The following is an 18,209-nucleotide window of genomic DNA, read 5'->3' as shown; positions in this document are numbered from 1 at the left end:
GGGCGCCCCTGGCAAAGGGAGACCCCGGGCCCCCAGGGAGCGCGGCGGTGACGTCGCCGGGCGCGCGCGCCCCGCCCCCTCTCCCCACGCCCCGCCCCGGCCGCGGGCGCCGCTCCGGGGGAGGAGGGGGCGGGGCCCGGCGCGCGCGCCGTGATGACGTCGGGCCCCGCCCCGTTCTGGGAGCGCTGCGTCGGCGCCCGCCGCCTCCCCCTCCTCCCCCCGGCCCCCTCAGAGGGGCGCTGGCGCGCGGGGCAGGGCGAGCTGTTAGTTGTCTGCGCGCGAGAGCGGCGCTCGCCCCAGCCGGGCCGGAGGAGAAGGAGGAGGAGGAGGGAGGAGGAGGAGGGAGCTGCGCGGCTGGCTGGCTGGCTGGCTGGCCGGCCGGCTGGCGATGAGCGGCGCCGGGGACGAGGAGGGCGTCCCGGAGGCCGGGGCTGGCGGGACCGGGCCCCGCTGCGAGCCCCAGGCCCCGGGCAGCGCGCTGAGCGTGGACTTGTCGGGGCTGCTGGGTCAGCTGGCGCGCAGCTTCGCGCTGCTGCTGCCGGTGTACGCCCTGGGCTACCTGGGTCTGAGCTTCAGCTGGGTGCTGCTGGCGCTCGGGCTCCTCGCCTGGTGCCGCCGGAGCCGCGGCCTCAAGGCCAGCCGCCTGTGCCGCGCGCTGGAGCTCCTGGAGGACGAGGAGCGAGCCGTGCGCCTCGGGGTGCGCGCCTGCGACCTGCCCGCCTGGGTGAGTGCCGGCCTCCCCACGGAGGAGTCAGGGCCGCGGCCACAACCCCTGCTTCTCCCCATCCCTCCCTCCCCGCCCTCGGTGACGGGTGGGGACGGGGACTGGGAGCAGCTTCAGCCCGAGGGAGGTGTCCGCACCGATGGAACACCCCCACACACACACACACACACACACACACACACACACACACACACACACACACACAACTCGGCCCGATCCCGGGGGTCCGCGCAACAGGGACCCCGACCGAGTCAGAGGTGTGCGATCCGTCTCGCCCACCCCACCCGGTCCACCTCCACGGGTCGTCTACGCCCTGGTCAGCGTTCTCCGCCCTCCTGCCTTCCTCGGGGTAGGGATGAGGGGGTGGGATCCGGACCAGCGGGGCCAAACCGTGGCCCCCGAGCGAGCGAGCGATCGAGGGCCGGCGTCCGGGTCCCAGTTAGCGCTCCCACGTCCCCCTTCCCTAAGTCAGGTGTCTTCGCGGCTGCCCCCACCCTCATCGAGGGCGAGGCGTCCGCTCTCGGTCCTCTTCCAGGTTCTCCCCCACCCGGCCCCACCCCACCCCATCGCCAGCAGAAGTGCGCAGGTAGTGCAAGATCCTTCCTAACCTGGCAGTGCCGCTCACGGCTCCACTCGCTGGGCCTTTTCCTTCCCCTCACGCTGGCCGTCACCACCCGGCCCCCGAAGCGTTACCTCCTTAGTGGGCGAGGAGCGACGTTAACCGGCTGTCCCGAGCCCAGTGATGTCTTCTGTAAACCTTTTGCCAGCGCGGCCCTCCTGCAGGTCCTGGAAACGTCCAGATTCTCTCTTCTGGTGTACCAAGTAGCCACAGCCCAAGGTGGAAAAAGAAGTTAACGCAAACTCAGGAGGACTCGTTCATTTCTTAGTTGTGCCTGACACGGCTGGTGTGTTCCTGGAAAGCCTATGTTAGAATAGCTGAAATCTGTGTTTCATTTACGTGCCGGGAATTGAACCTGGGTCCTCTGGAAGACTAAGCCCTTTTGTATGGTCGTTCTAGATCCAATGTGAACCTGTGAACAATGACTGATGTTGCAGGTTTTAGTTTGTTTTTCTTAAGGTAGCTTTCTACTTACGGAGTATTTGAACCGGTCGGGGCTGGCTTTATCTTTACCCCTCACTGTCTTTCTTAGCAAGGAGTTAGGGTGGCAGTTTCAGATAGAAGGAAACGGTGCGTATTTTAAGAGGAATGATCCACGCCTTAGGCCTGATGTGATTGTCTGTTTGGAAGTAGACAGTGCTGAGTTTTAGAAGGGAGGGAGAGGGGGGTTTAGTGGAGAAAGAACTTCCCGGCTAGGAAACACTTGAGAAATGTGTCGTGGAATACATGGTACAAATACCCCAAAACAAAATTTTGGGAGTAGGGGTTCATCATTCAAGAGGAACATAATAGGTAGCACTTTGTGATGACAAACAGCAGTTGCAGTCAGAAGTGTAGTAGTAAATGTCTCCGGATACGTGGTGACTATGTAGGACAGTAGTGCTTTGGAAAATGAAAGTTAAGTGGTGTGGCTCAACGTTTAGCTAGCTAGCAGTAAGGAATGTATGAAAAACAGGAAGTTGGAGTGGCCGGGGAGAAACAACTAGAAGCGGTGTACTTTGGAATGCTGTACGAATGTTGTCTCTGCTACACTGAATTAAATGCTGTCAGAAAGCTTGTGAAAACCCCAGCAGTTAAATGACCAATCTTTAGGAGCAGGGTGGTGCCGTTCAGAAATGCTAATTGTTGAGCAACTGGCATAAACTAGCTTTTAAAACATGTTTGAAAAATGCAAGTACTTTCTTTTTCTTTTTTTTTTTTTTTTTTGGTTTTTGGTTTTTCAAGACAGGGTTTCTCTGTATTGTTTTGGAGGCTGTCCTGACACTTGCTCTGTAGACCAGACTGGCCTCGAACTCACAGAGATCCGCCTGCCTCTGCCTCCCGAGTGCTGGGATTGAAGGCGTGCACCACCAACGCCGGCGCAAGTATTTTCACAAAGGAAATAAAACACAGTTGCTGCCATAATGAACCAAATTTAACGACATAAGGAAGTAGTTGGCCAGCTTTTTGTTTTCTCTTTGCAGGCAGACTTAGTGCTTCCAGCATGAAAGTAAAGTGGTCTACCACTGAGCTACATTGACAGCCGCCTGCATATTTTTGTTTTGTTTTTGTTTGGTTGTTTGGAGACAAAGTCTTACTTTGCGGCCAAGGTTGGTCATCCAGCCTCAGCCATGAAGTGGTGGAATAGCAGATAATGTGCCAGCATGCTTGTTCGACTTCTGTGAGTTCTGGACGTTGGGGTGATACTTTGTCGTGAACAAGATGAACATGCCAAGGACTGTACAAGTTTTAAGTGTCGTTGATGACTGTGATTCATAGTGGAGTGGAAACATGAGAAAACATGAGCGGGCTTGCTATCAACTTCCTATTCTCACCGTTAGATAAACTGACCCCCAGGTTTTTACTGAGCAAAACGAAAATTTAAGCTGGGAAGAGGGACAGTGCTGCGCTTGGATTTTTACTTGAAAACGCACAACTTGGCAAAGTGTGATTCTTTCCTGCTGCCGGTAAGTGCTGATGCTGTGGCTGCAAGTCCATGGAAAACATCAGCCTGCCATGTACAGTGTTGCTTAACTCGGTGAATGTTGTGCTTTCAGTCCTCAAATATTTGGATAACTAGGGATTGAATCGGTCTGTTCCTTCAGGTGTGTTCTTCCAAACCACTGTGCACAGCTTCTTGGGGAGACAACTTCCTTCCCGTTTAGGAGAACGGTAACTCTCGTCATCATATAATACTTACCATTTAAGAACAAACTAAAACCTGAAAAATGTGTGGCGGTCTCACAGAAAGAAAGAGCGGCAGTTTTGTGAGACTTGTGTCAGATTGGTGGAGAAGTGAGTTACTTTGAGCACTTTCTAGCGCTCTGAGGACGAGATGCAGGTGCTGCTGAGTGTCCTCTTTATGTCTGTGCCTGGCTATGCGTAGGTAGCGTAGGTAGTGCAGCGTGTGCCAGTTAGATGGCGTTGCCATATGTGTTCTGCATATTCCAGTGGCCGAGAACATAGTGTCCTGAGGTTTCTTAAAACCTCAGCAGTAAATACCTTGGTTGTTGTTTAACTTCAGTGAATTTAAATTTGCTACATATGTATCCATCAGTCTGTATGTTCAGGCTTCAGTTGTATTTGTATTTCAGAATAATATTGTGCTCGTTTTAATTTTAAAGATGGGACTTAGATCAAATGAGTGCTTTATAGGCATGAGCAACATAGTTTATGAAATATATCTATAAATCCAGCCTGTAGATGGGTTTGTGCACCTGTAATTTTACAATGTACTGCCTGTGGACTTTTGCATTTGGCCAACAGTTTATCAAAGCATCTCTCTTAATTTCCATGACAATTCTGTCCCAGAGGAACTTGTCACACTGTTACGATGAAGTGTAAAAAGTCACCCTGCCTTCACATTTCGGTTCCTTCCAGGCATATGTGACCGACAAACTAGCAGGTAGGCTGGTGACAGCCTCCTGTAGCGCATGGTTTGAAGGAAGAACTGGGGAAGGCTTTTTGGTAAAGGGGGTGGGTGTAAGAGTGTGTGAGTGTGGAACTGGATGTGAGCAGTAACAACCATGGCATCTTCTGTGAGACAGATGCCCCAGGAGTCCCGGCATACGCAGACAAATAATGAAGAAAAATCTGGGATGTGGAAGCAAAGGCTGGGATGCGTCCCGTTTGAAGAACTGGCTGACTACTGTATTTGTGTAATAGTTGCTAGCCTAAATTGTCACCCCCCCTTTTATAAGTTAAAAAATGTAACACCAACTAATGAACTAGTAACCACTTTTGAAACTCACTTCCCAAAGGACTAGATTCTTCCAGACTACTTCCATCTCTACTAGGATTGGCAATAGGACATTCATTTCATTCAAAGTGCTGAAAATTCCTTGCAATGCCCAAGGAGACTTAGAGCATTCTTATCCTCTCTGTTACATAGCGATTATATGAACTTTAATAGCCTTGGAGTATTAAGTAAATGTAGACTTAAATCAATGTATTTACAAAATACATCTACTAAACAGGTTATAACTAAGTAATCAAAGTAGTGGGAAGGCTGCTGGAGATAGAGAGGTGGGTTATTAATGGCTCCCAAGCAGGCTAAAGATACGTGTAGATGATTTGCGTCCTCAGTGCAGTATTGCACATTCAGGAAGTTAGAATCAGCCCATCAGCCTGCAGAGCCTTCAACACAAGTGTGTGCTCTGCTTCTCAGAGGACATGCTCCCATGTGACTCGTGGCTTTTAACTCCCCCTCATGTCTTGCCCTCCTGGCATCCAGCTGCTGACTCCCTCTTTCTTCCTCCCAGAGCTCTCTTCCCCAGAAGACCCCCACCTAACCTCTTCCTGCCTAGCTAATGGCCGTTCATCTCTTTATTGAACCAATCACTGTGACACATCCTCACACAGTGCAAAGGACTATTACACATCATTTCTCCCTTTTTGTCTAAATAAAAAAAAGGTCTTAATTCTAACTTAACAAAACTATAAATAATAAAAAACAATTATCAGGTAAGAATTCATTATGTCTAGTCATTTGTATTTGGCATCTTTGCAAGTAAATACTCCTTTATTCTATCTTAATGAGCCCAAAGCTCTGTACCTAATTTACTTTCTATCATAACTAAAGAAAACTGCAACTATAACTACCTAGTCTTCAACTCCATCAAAGACCCCAGAAGAATATAATATTACCTGAGTAAACAGGAAGTGCAGAGCAAGCAACTTCCAAAACTTTGAAATGACAAAGACATCAGGCTGCCTGGACAGTAGTCACCCCAGGGTTCCTCTGTAACATTGGGGCATCATCTTCAGCCTACAGGCCTAGAATATCTGGCAGACTTTTCTATGAAGGAGGAAGAATTTTGAAGGACTGTCCCTGTCCTGCCTTATCTTGGCAAAGTTCAGCAGTCTTTTTCCTTTGTGTCCTGCTTGTCCAGTTTGTACAGCATACTGCCAGCAGTCAAGGCAAATGGTTAGCTTTGCCATAATAAAAGCAAACTCCATATGGAGTTTCTCTGGTACCCATCGCCTTCCCTGAAGTAAATTAGTATTGTCAGGAGCAGAAGTGTCTCATTGTCATGAAAAGCCCTATGTTAACAAAATGGCTTACATTCCATAATCTGTAGTCTTTGAAGTGTTTGAAGACCATCTATCTGTCTCTGTCTGTCTGTCTAAAATATATGTTTAATTTTGAAAACATACCTAGTATGACTGCGAGTTTGATTGTTAATAGATGATTAACTACTAACCTGTATTTTTTATTATCCTAAGTAGCTTTCAAGGACTAAAACGTTACATAACAGTTTTAAATGAGCTGTGTAGATACAATACCTTAAACAAGAATAGAAACATATATATAGTATAACAAAAAAACCTTAAATTTGTGTCAGTATACAAAAATCCATACCAATGTAAAATATTTGAGAATGGTGGTTATTAAAAAATAGACTTAGCAATCCACCTTTTAATCTCATCATTTCTATATTATTTTTTCCCTTCAGAACAAGATCCCTGAATCTTACCTCCTTTGTTTAGCTTTCTCCCTGATTGTGACCAGTAACAACTTGTAACCAACCCCTAAATGATAACAAACATCCATAACCCACCAGATGACCAAAAATCGCTCACCCCACCTCTTGGGAATGTGGGTGTCATGTTCTCTGGACTGCTTTCTGTTGTCTAGGGGTGATGTCATCTTTGGGGAATCCTGAGAAAACCGAAATAATGGTCAAGTCCTGGAAAAGCTAGCTGTAATGTTTGTTGTCCAGTTTCTGCAGTAGGAAAGAGCAGTCCTGGCTAGAATAGTATGTGAGGCTGAGCCATCTCAGCCAGCAGCCTTGAAGCTGTTCTGGATACAGAACTCTGAGGGCACTGCCACAGAGGCACTCTGAGAGGCTGCATCACCTGGCCCACCTTTCTTCATTCAAGTCTGGTCCTCTTTCTCTGAAAACACACAAACTTTAAAAGGTAACATGTCTGCATTAAGTACAAACCAGCCAAAGACGATTTTTTTGTTTAATGTTTGAGCAGGTAAAATACATGTCACTTGTTTTGTAGTTTTTCTAGGTTTATATCACTGGGCAGGATTTTTAGGGGGTATTCCCCAATCAAGCTTGATTTCTATCAACCTTTCATTTTCTGAGGAAACAAAAGCATAACCTCTTCCATCATCCATTTTGAAGCCAAGACATTACTAAAGTATATTGGCTGGTTTAATTCAAAAGTCCCTTCCACTGTTCAGTGTGTCTTAGCAACTGTCATTCTCTGTTTATTAGCATTAAAGAAACAAAACACCATACAAGGCCCAAACTCCATGTGCTAGAATGTTTTCCATCCTTACATGGCTTACTTTTTTATTTTACTTCAGTCTCTTTTTAAAGACTTTATTTATTATTACTATTTTTTTGTTTTTACGAGACAGGGTTTCTCTGTATTGTTTTGGAGACTTTACTTATTATTTTTACACTATTTTTTTCTATGACTGTCTATACCCATTTTCTTTTCTTTCTTTAGCATCTAAGCACACTTTTCAACATACTGTATCTTTGTAAGTGTGTGTGTGTCTGGACCTGTCTTTACTAAGCACCTGCAGTGTTCTCTGATCGTGTGTGTGACAAGTCCTAAACTGTTGTGTTAGTTTAGTGTATGGCACTGGTGTCTGACTCCAGCCTGCACGTAGTCCCTGGTTGCCACACTTCTGTACACTGAGCACCGGCCTGCCTGAGAGACTTACATCTGGCTCCTTGTCCAGAACTTTCCTTAGCTTTCTCCGGCCCCATGTTTGGATATTCAAACCCTCATGTTAGATGCCATTTGTATATGAACTTACATGTTGGGAACACCACCTCAAAATCATGACAGATACCTATTATTGTTAGTATTCTGGCATCTGCACTGGCCTGTCCTTGGGGTTCTGATAGGATACACCCTCAGCTGCAGCCACTAAGAGCACCACCTGTGCACATTGGTTCCCTTTTAAAGGGGCCCTGCCCACCTCCCAGCCTCTCTCTCTTCCTCTCCCTCTCTCTCTTCTTTTCTCTCTCCCTCTCTTTCCCCTCTGTCCTTTATTCCTTCCCTCCCTCCCTCTCTTCTGTCTCCCCTCTCTCCCCCTCTTTCCTTTCTCCTGCTGCTCCTGTCTCTGGAGGTCAGTCTCCCCCCTTCCCTTTCCCCTTTTTATGATCCCTTTCCCTAATTTAAAACAAAAAATTCCCTCTGCCCAAACCCTGTCACATGACATCTTTCTTGGGCCTTTCTTAAATTATAACAGTTATTAATTATGAAAGCTCAGCTTTAGCTTAAGGTTGTTTCTAACTAGCTCTTATAACTTAAATAGACCCATTTCCAGGAATCTATGTGCTCCTACATGGCTTGTGACTTTTACCTTTCGTCCTGCATGTCTTGTTCCCTCTGCATCCAACTGCTGACTCCTCCTCCTTCCTCCCAGAGCTCTCTGTCTCCAGAAGTCCCCCTCACCTCTTCCTGCCTCGCTAATGGCCATTCAGCTCTTTATTGAACCAATCACCGTGGCTCACCTTCACACAGTATAAATATTCCACAGGATAGACATATTTTTAAACTCATTAGAACAGTATGGTAATTTTATACATAAAAGTCTAGCTGTGGAAGGCAGTGTTCATTTTGAATGGTAGAGGAGCTAGAAGGTGGCTCAGAGGCCAAGGGTTCTGGCTGCTCTTCCAGAGGACTCTTCTGGCTTTGATCCCTAGGCTCTCATCTACCTAAAACGCCAGTGCCGGACAACTCGATGCTTCTTCTGGCCTCCACAGGCATCCGGCGTGCACATGGTACAGATTTTCATGCATGCAAAACACTGTACACATAAAAATAAAGGTTTTTTTGTTTTGTTTTGAAGACATGATAGATCTATCCCCAGGTCTTCTTACATTCCCTCCACGGTGAGTCATAACCTCAGGATGCTCTTGTTCCTGTGTGGGATATTAAAATTTAACAAGAATGTTCTCATCCTCGATCGTGGTTTCATGTAGCACAGTATAGTGATAGCTGCTTTGCTAATTGTGAGAAGCGGCCATCGTAGGCCACAAGCTCAGAGGCGGATGCGGTCCTTGTGAAGCACCCCTCAGTGGGATCCACCCCTCCTAGTTTTGTGCTTTTGAGTAACCTGCTGTTCCTCACCGGAGACACAGAGTTACAGTGAGGCTGAAGTAAGGCCATGTTCAGCAAAATCACTAGGCACCGGCAGCAGACACGTGCTTGGGCTGCCACCTGAGTCACAGACATGCATAGCTTTGACTGGTCTCTGGCCAAGTGGCCTGAGCCACTTCTCTCCCCCACAGAGACACCCTTGGCTACCTCCCTCACTATAGTGTGTTTGTTTTGTGTTGTTGCTAAGAATTTATCTTCTATATTTGTTTCTTTACACAATATTGGGGGTTAAATCTAGGATCCTTGTACATGGTGGTAAGCACTCTGTCACTGGGGTATTCCATTTTCCACTGTAGCCCTCGTACTTAAGATTTGAGTGTTTTGCGGGATGGTGGTGGCACATGCCTTTAATACCAGCACCTGGGAGGCAGAGGCAGGCAGATCTCTGTGAGTTCAAGGCCATCCTGGTCTACAAGAGCTAGTTCCAGGACAGACAGGGCTACACAGAGAAGCCCTGTCTTGAAAAAACATTAAAAAAAAAAAAAAGGACAACACAGTTGGCAGAAAGGCAGCCTTGAGAACTGAGAGCAACAGCAAAGCAGGCTTTGACATACATGGGCAGAGGAGTTGACCTTTAGCTTCTAGACCTTAGGTAAACACTGGGCATCGACTAGGGTGGTAAGTGTTAACGTAAAAGACAGGCTTGACAGTAGTCACCAGATGGTCTGAAGATGAAGATGATGCCACGTCTCATGGAAACAGGGCTGGGAGGGTAAGATAGAAAAAGACGGAGAGAGAGAGAGAGAGAGAGTGACAGCTCCAGGTGCAGAAGTGGTCGTGCTGCCAAGAAATGAACTGCAAGTCGGTCCCCGCAGGTCAGCACGGGAAGTCATTCGGGAATCTGCTTCTGTCTCTCTGGGTTTTCCTATTCTGAAAAGGTTATAAAAAATAGAATCATTCAATAGCTTAAATTCCTTAGCATATTAAAATTTGCTGTGTCTATTCTTTTGTGTGTGTGTATATACGTACAGACACACGTGCCACGGCACATGCTGAGAAATTAAAGGACAGCATGGAGGAGTTGGTTCTCTCCTTCCGCCATGTGGGTCCTAGAGATTGAATCCAGGTTGATGACAAGCGCCTTTCCCAATTTAGCCATCACTGCAAACTAGCCCTTTTTTTTGTTTGTTTTTGAGAGTTTCTTGACTCTTGACTGTCCTGAAACTCACTATATAGACCAGGCTAGCCTCAAACTCACAGAGATCCACCTGCCTCTGCCTCCTAAGTATTAGAACTAAAGGCATGCATCACCACTCCCAGCTTGTTTTTTAAAAATAATTAATTTTTTTTTTTTGCTTTTCAAGACATGGTTTTATTCACGGAAGTTTCCGTCCTGCCTGATCCTGCAGCCATTTAGTCCCAAAACAATTACCAACCACATCACCAGATTAGAACAGAAGATGCTTCTGTTGATGAAATACCACCCAGAACATTTCAAGTAATGTAGGAGCTGTCAGGGTCTGGAGACAAAAGCCAGTTATCTATTTTTCAATTTTATTTCAGCGATTGTACGATCTAATTCTGGTTTCTATATGCATTATGCATGCATAATGAATAAACTACCAACTTTTCAGTAAACATTACAGAATCAAGAAATTGGTCAAGAGATACAAAACTTTTATCATTTTTTCCTTGAAATTGAAGTTCTGTCATTATTTAGTATTCCTTTTTTGTTGTTGTTATTATTCTGCTAGATGAGGTCTGTCTATCCCTGGTCATCCTGGAACTCCCTCTATAGACCAGGCTGACCTTGAGCTCTCAGAGATCCGCCTGCCTTTGCCTTCCTGAGTGCTGGGATTAAAGAATACGCCACCACACCCACTTTCTATTTTTTAAAAGATCTCATGTTCGTGTGTGTGTGCGTGCATGTGTGTGTGTGTGTGTGTGTGTGTGTGTGAGAGAGAGAGAGAGAGAGAGAGAGAGAGAGAGAGAGAGAGAGAGAGAGAGAGAGAGAGAGAGAGAGAGAGAGAGAGAGAATGTTGGTGTCTGTAGGGGTCATCAGTTCATGGATCAACGCGTTGCTCGTTACTTTTTTTTTTTTTTTTTTTTTTTTTTTGGTTTTTACGAGACAGGGTTTCTCTGTATTGTTTCAGAGGCTATCGGTCCAGCCCGGCCTCGAACTCACAGAGATCCGCCTGCCTCTGCCTCCCGAGTGCTGAGGAAATATATTATTAATCTCCTTTCCTTTTTCCTCTCCCTTTTTCTATTGAGACAAGATCTTAGAGTGTAGCCCAGGCTAGTCTGAAGCTGGTTATCTTCCCGCCTCAGCTTTCTGAGTGCTGGAATTACTGGTGTGAGCCACACTGTGATTGGCTTGACCTTTTAAAAATCTCATGTGTGTGGATGTTTTGCCTGCATGTATTTCTGTGTATCAAGTGCATGCCTGACGCCCACATAAGCCAAAGGACGGCGTTACAACAGATCTTCTGGACCTGGGATTAGAAATTGCTGTGAGCTACCACGTGGTTGCTGGAAATTAAACCCAGGTCCTCAAGAAGATCAATCAGCCCGTGCTATTAACTACTGAGACATCAGACTCCAGCCCCTGGAGAACTTAAATCTGATGTGACTTCTGAAGCTGGGACACTGTCACGCTTTCTTGTTGCTTCTCTAATCCTAAAGGATCTTCATCCCATTTTCATAATCATACATATGTATTTAATAGCAAAGCGAAATTAATTGCAAAGAAAACATATGAGGTGCTACAGTTGCATATCCATCTTCTCATTCATTTTAGTCATAAGTGTGTCTGTTTGCCTAGCAGTGTTAAAATCCCACCAGATTGTCTTGTGTGTTGAAGACAGGCATCCTCCTTTTGGACTCATTTTACTTTGTGAGACTGATGTAGCTTATTTGCCAAAACTCCAGTTTAAGTCAAGATTCTCAGATAACTGTGTGACTTTCTGTTAGTAGTGACAAAGAATGTCTAAAGATTTTGAGGAGTTTGTTAAAGTATGCCTCAACTTAAAATGTCACCTTTGGACATGTGCTAACATGTGAGACATGAAGTACATCACTAAATGGTTGACTTGGTACCCTTGCCTATAAGCTATAAGCTGTTTTGATTCTGCCATTGAATGTCATCAGTCCTGGCTTAGATTTTGCTGTCATGTTGTACATATGGTGAAACATGAAATGGCTTAAAATAAGCAAATGTATGAATATATATGCCAGATGTACATATGAAATTTGGTGTGCCATGTATTACTTAAATAGAAGAATTGGCTTTCAGCCGAGCGTGTTGGCACAAACTTGTAATCCCAGCACCTAGAAGCTGAGGCAGTCACATCCCAAAGTTTGAGACCAGCCTGGGCTACATTGTGAGAGATCCCTCTCCCCCACATAGAATTGGTTATCAAATATTTTAGACATCTTGTAATAGGCAGTATGTAAATAGGTCTCTGTCATTCATGTAAGAAAGCAACAGTGAGTTATCAAAAATAGATACTAAGCACATGCTTTGTACACTCTGGTGTACAGCAGATGTTCTCTGTGTTGTCCCCTGGCCCTCCTTCAGCTCCCAGGAGTCAGAGCTCAGCCTGCTGTCCTTTATCAGCAGTCAGTCCTCGCCTCAGGCCTTTGCAGTTTGTAGTAACATAGGGAAGTCAAAACTCGCCCTAACTCCATTAGCTCTCCTTTGTGAGAATGTAAGAGTGACCGTGGCCACCTGTGGTCTCAGGTGAAGACTAGAAGGATGTTAACGGTGCCTCACGTGCCTTGGTGGAATTTCTCCTCAGTATCTTAAGTTAGGAGAGAAGTTTGATTGCTTCTGATTTGGAAGCAGCCTGAGATAAGTGTTTAGTGTTTCAGGTTATGTGTTGTTGTGACCAAAGTCTTGTTTACCATGACACAAGCCACTGAGAAAATTATATCCTCTGAACTTAAAAAATATGCTTAGTTATTTTATGTATGGGCAGTTTGTCTGCTTGTCTGTCTGTCTGCACCACACATGTGCGTGATGCTCACTGAGGCCGGAGAGTGTTGGGTCACTTATTTTATGTATGGGCAGTTGTCTGCTTGTCTGTCTGTCTGCACCACACATGTGCGTGATGCTCACTGAGGCCGGAGAGTGTTGGGTCACTTAGGAGCCACTGTGTGGATCCAGGTTCTTTAGAGTAGCAGCCAGTATTCCTAACTACTGAACCGTCTCTACAGCCCCACCTTGGGGATTTTTGAAGAGATCAGTTGCTTGATTTATTGTATGAATTAACTGATTACCTGCTTTTTTTTTTTCTTTTGGATTTAGGGGTTGAGCCGAGAGCTTTTTATACATGTCAGGTAAAGCTCTACCATTGAGCATTGTTCCCAGCCCATGACTACCCGCTTTTTACCTTGTGTAGATTAGAAATAGATAAAAAGAACTTGTTTGTGACATTTTTGCCATACAAAGAAGGGATGTGAACAGGTCAGGACTGCGGGGACTGTTTCATGGTTAGAAGCTGTTCTTGGAAATACTTGTCTCCACAGCTTTTTAAAGTCGAATCCTCTTCTCTTTTCTATGTGCATATGGGAGAGTTGTGTATGGACGTAGTGTATGTGTCTGGAGGTATGGGTGGGTGTCAGTATACATACACTTGTGAGAAAATAAAGGCCGCAGAGGTCAGTGTTGGATACACATTCTGTTGAGGGGAATCTCCCTTTGAAGCTGGAGCTCATCAGCTCGGCTAGACTTGCTGGACAAAGGCTCCATTTAGGGACCCCTGTCTGAGTCCCTTCTCCCTTCAACAGTGTGGTTACAGCAGGTGTGTGCCACTAAACATGGCTTTTACATGGGTGTTGGACTTGAAACTCAGGTCCTAATGCATGCATGGCAGGCACTTCACCTTCACTGAGCTGTCTCCTTGGGCCTGAGTTCTGTTTTCTTTGTAGAACTAGCTATCAGGACAAAAACATTCTAATGTCTTAGAAACATACCATTTAATGTGGAGGTTTCCTGCCTCTAGTATTTTCTAATTGTTATAAATTAGAGAATGGCCCAGGTCTCTGGAGAAGCTGAGAGAGTGCAAATGGGGATCAGATATCTCAAGCACACAGCTGATTTGTGAAATGAATAAAGAAATATGCATTTGAAATCGTCAGAAGCAATGAATGGGAGTTGATAGCAACCAAGACTTCCATCACTTTCCTGATGTACTCAAAAGCCAGGAGCAGCACCGCTGCCACCGCTATCCAGAGAGCCATAGAGACGCGGCAAGCTAGCCTTCGCTTAAGATCTTCCGTTTTAACAGACTTCTTTGTGTTTTGAAGTCTTGTCGAATACCAGTTTTAATACCACCCCAGAGCTTCGTTTTCTCACCATGCTTCTGTAATGTGGCTGGGTTGTATAGCTGCTTCTCTACAAATCCTACATCTCTTCCCTTTCCCATCTGGTGCAGCCGCATGGGAGGGAAGAGGATTGCAGACACTCAGTTGGTCATGTGCCAGGTTGGAAAGCACAGGAAGGAAACTTGACCTCTCACCTTTAGATATGTGTGAGCATTAAATTAGATACTCTGAGCCAGGTGGTGGTGGCGCACGCCTTTAATCCCAGCGCTCGGGAGGCAGAGGCAGGCGGATCTCTGTGAGTTCGAGGCCAGCCTGGTCTACACCGGGAGTTCCAGGACAGCCTCCAAAACAATATAGAGAAACCCTGTCTCAAAAAAAAAAATTAGATATACTGTGTAGAGTTCCTGGTTGTAGTTAACATGTTTGGTCCAGTTTTCCTACATAAAACAGCTTGGTAATATCAACAGCATATTAGAATACAAGTAAGCTTTTATTTTATCTTTTTTTCAAGAGTGTTGAGATTAAAGGCATTCTCCACCAACACCCAGCTCAGCTTTTATTCTTTTTAAAATTAGTATTAAAAGATTTTTTGACAGTGTCAACTCTTAGATATAATAGAAACATGGATAATGTTACAGTGATTATGCTTCATGGAGATAACAAAAGTTTTATAAGTGAAACTTTGAAATAAAGGATATTTGTGATTTTTTTCTTTAACTTGGAAGATCAGATTTGAAACTACACATTCTGTGTTCTTGGATTTTGTATGACTTAGGAATATACTTTCTGTTATCTGTGTCTCTTAGTGATTTTTTTTGTTGTTTTAAATTCCGTTTTGTGCAGGACAATGTTTATGAATATGTATTAGTTAGAAACAGATTTTTACAGTTAGTGAACAAAATTTTAAATTTAGTATTAGATTGGGTTTCTTTTTTTTTTTCTTTTTTTTGGTTTTTCGAGACAGGGTTTCTCTGTATTGTTTGGGAGGCTGCCCTGGCACTCACTCTGTAGACCAGGCTGGCCTCAGAACTCACAGAGATCCCCCTGCCTCTGCTTCCTGAGTGCTGGGATTAAAGGCGTGCGCCACTAACGCCCGACTAGATTGGGTTTCTTTAAAGTTGATATATTCCCTTCCTTATTCCGTTGACAGTTTGAAGGTACTGGCTTGTAAATTAAAATCTCAGAATGACTGAGAGCCTTCCCAATAATCCCAGTAAATGCCAGCTGCAGGTCAGCTCACTGCTGCAGGCTCTTCCAGGAAGATGAGCACAGAGAGTCTCCTTCCTTAGTGACTTCACACTTTTGCCCATCAGGCACATGGATATCCCCCTGTGACCTGTGAAGTAAAGGCAGCCCTGCTTATCATGGCCAGAGAGTATTTTCAGATTTGTCCATGCTCTTCCTTCCTTCTCCAGGCCAGCCACGGAGAGATGCATGTGACTTAGAATTCTCATTTTTGTTCACTTTCCTCTCTCCACTTACCCTCTCTGTTTGGTCTGGTAGAAATGGAAATTAAACACCTTTTTTACTCTCACATTCAGTATAGTTTACTTCAGGTCATTGAATGTGGTGGGTGGAGGGATTTCCCATAACCAGGGAGTTCTCCAGCAGACAGACTGAGTATCCTATATTTCAGTTTGTTTCTGACATAGTCTACATGTCAGATCTTACAAGCTAAGAATTCAGCCCCACAATTCTTTCTTCCCCATTTAGGAGCCAGTTCCAAGTACTAAATTGTCATGTGTACTTTTGACCTGCTGTACCTTGGGTTCCTACAATTCCTATCTTGAATTCTATTAGTTTGCTAGGATGACTTACAGAACTCAAAAATGTTTGCTGATTTAGGGTAATGGCTATTACAAAGGGCACAATGGATATAGACAACCAGTCAGATAAAGAGATACATAGGGGATGGTCTGGGAAGGGACACAACTTCATTGTCCTCTCCAGGTAACCCGACATCAGCAGCCTGGATTCCTTGCAACCCTGTTCTGTTGGGTTTACAGGGAGGTTTCATTAAGTAGCTGTGATTGATTAAGTCATAGGCCACCAGCGACTGGAAGAAAAGATGTTCTTGTTTACCACACAGGAGCTTTATATGTGAAATACATGGGTCAAAGACCAAATTTAAAACAACAGGTTCAGGCACAGGGTAAAGTAGTACACACCTTTAATCACAGTATGTGGAACGCAGAGGCAGGCTAATGTCTGTGAGTTCAAGGCCACCCTGGTCTACAGAGCAAGTTTCAGGATGGGCTCCAAAGCTGCACACACACACACACACACACACACACACACACACACACACACACACACACACACACACACACAGTTCTTGTGGTAGTTTGGTCAGCTTTGCAGGCAGGTCATGTAGGGTTTTGATCAGTTCTGTCTAAATTCTTGACTCTAAACACAGGAATCATTTAAACCAGACTGGGACTGCAGTGAGGGGCTCTTTTCTTTCTCACATCCTTTTAATTTTTTTCTTTGCTTTCCGTTCTACTGTAGCATCCCTGTCTACAAATGGAATACATGTCAAGGACAGGGTCAGGGTCTCTCTCTGTCTCTCTCTTTCTCTGTCTCTCTCTCCCCTGCCCCCCCGTGTGTGTGTGTGTGTGTGTGTGTGTGTGTGTGTGTGTTGTATATACACGCACATTGTCTGATTGTAGAATGTTAGTGAACCATCCAGGGAGGATCAGATCCCTTCCAGTGCTCTTTCCTACCTCTCCAGAACAAGTCTCTCAGGGATGTGTGCACCTGCGTTCTTTCGTGAGAACACTCAGCGTGTGCAGTAATTAGAAAGCCCTGAGGAAGTGATGGCTTTCGTCATGGTGCACAGCTGTGAACAGAGACGCTTTTCTGCTTGAGTTTGGGTGTCCTCTATGGCAAAGCAGTGATTCACCGGTGCATTAGCAGACCCCTGAGCAGCCAGTGTTGGAGAGTAGGAAGGCCCCTACTCTCCAGGAGTCATTGCATTGTAATGTGTTGTCAGTAAGGTGTTCGGTCAATTTGATGTATTAGAGTTTTCTTTAGATTTGGAATTTTAGTCAAACCCTACACTGAAGTGTTATTCTCTTCTAGTATAAAGTATGTTTTAACTTGTGGGAATTACATTTTCACATAATTTTGATTATTTTATTAAAATAGTACTTCTATGTTAGAAACATTTTCTTTTCCCTTTCTTTCCTTTTTGATTTGAGATGGAATCTCCCTAGTAATCCAGCCTCACCTCTCCCTGCCTCCATTAGTTCAAGGATTGCAGATGTATTCCAACATACCTGGCTTACAGCATTTCTTGACCTTAAATTACAGTAAAACTAGCAAAATAATTTTTGGCTCTCACAAAGAATTCAAAACTGACCGGGCGGTGGTGGTGCACGCCTTTAGTCCCAGCACTCAGGAGGCAGAGGCAGGCGGATCTCCCACACAGAAGAAAAATCAAGATTCATTTTCTTTGTTACTGTTTTGATATATATTTTTGTGTTGTATGCGTTTATAGATGTGTATAACTTAAAAGTATTTTTGTATATATATATATGTGTGTATGTTAATATGTAAATATATATGTAACATAGACATATAAATACATACCCATATATGTCTGTGCAAACTGTTTTAAGATTGCATGGCCTCTATTAATCACTTTTTATTGGTTGGAAATCTGGCTGTAGTTTGTTTTACTGGACATAGTCCTTCCTTAAACTTTTTGAAGATATTATTGGAAGGCCAAAGTTTCATTTGATGATACTTACAAATATGATTTAGTGTGGTATACTGACTGAAAAATACAGAGACTAATACTTCCTTGCTTAGCTGGTAATTGAGTTGAGTGCCTGTGAATGGGAATTCTCTGATGCTCGGTGGAAGGTCCGCTGGTGTATATGGTCCAGTGATTTTAAGATCTGTCCTGGAGGAAGGAGAGTCTGTTGAGGAATGTCCAAGTCGTGCTGTGACAGAGGCTGGCCTATGGAGAAGTGCAGCCCTGCG

General features: G+C 44.9%; 1 protein-coding gene across 5 annotated transcripts in view; it reads left to right on the top strand.

Annotated features, from left to right (window-relative positions):
- The first annotated feature begins 315 nt into the window (after positions 1–315).
- Positions 316–18,209, top strand: part of Esyt2 (extended synaptotagmin 2) — a 68,383-nt gene continuing 50,489 nt past the window's right edge. For 2 of the 5 annotated variants that reach the window (XM_040742323.1, XM_040742322.1), the window contains exon 1: positions 317–724. In XM_040742323.1, the coding sequence (XP_040598257.1) occupies positions 389–724 (336 nt within the window). In that variant the 5' untranslated portion in view covers positions 317–388. Of the gene's footprint in view, positions 725–18,209 lie in introns of all 5 variants that reach the window. The other 3 variants (XM_040742325.1, XM_040742324.1, XM_040742326.1) reach the window with 3 other exon arrangements.

This window comes from Mesocricetus auratus, unplaced genomic scaffold, assembly GCF_017639785.1.
Source record: "Mesocricetus auratus isolate SY011 unplaced genomic scaffold, BCM_Maur_2.0 Super-Scaffold_15014, whole genome shotgun sequence".
Taxonomy (NCBI): Eukaryota; Metazoa; Chordata; class Mammalia; order Rodentia; family Cricetidae; genus Mesocricetus; species Mesocricetus auratus.
This window is presented reverse-complemented; position numbering and strand designations above follow the sequence as displayed.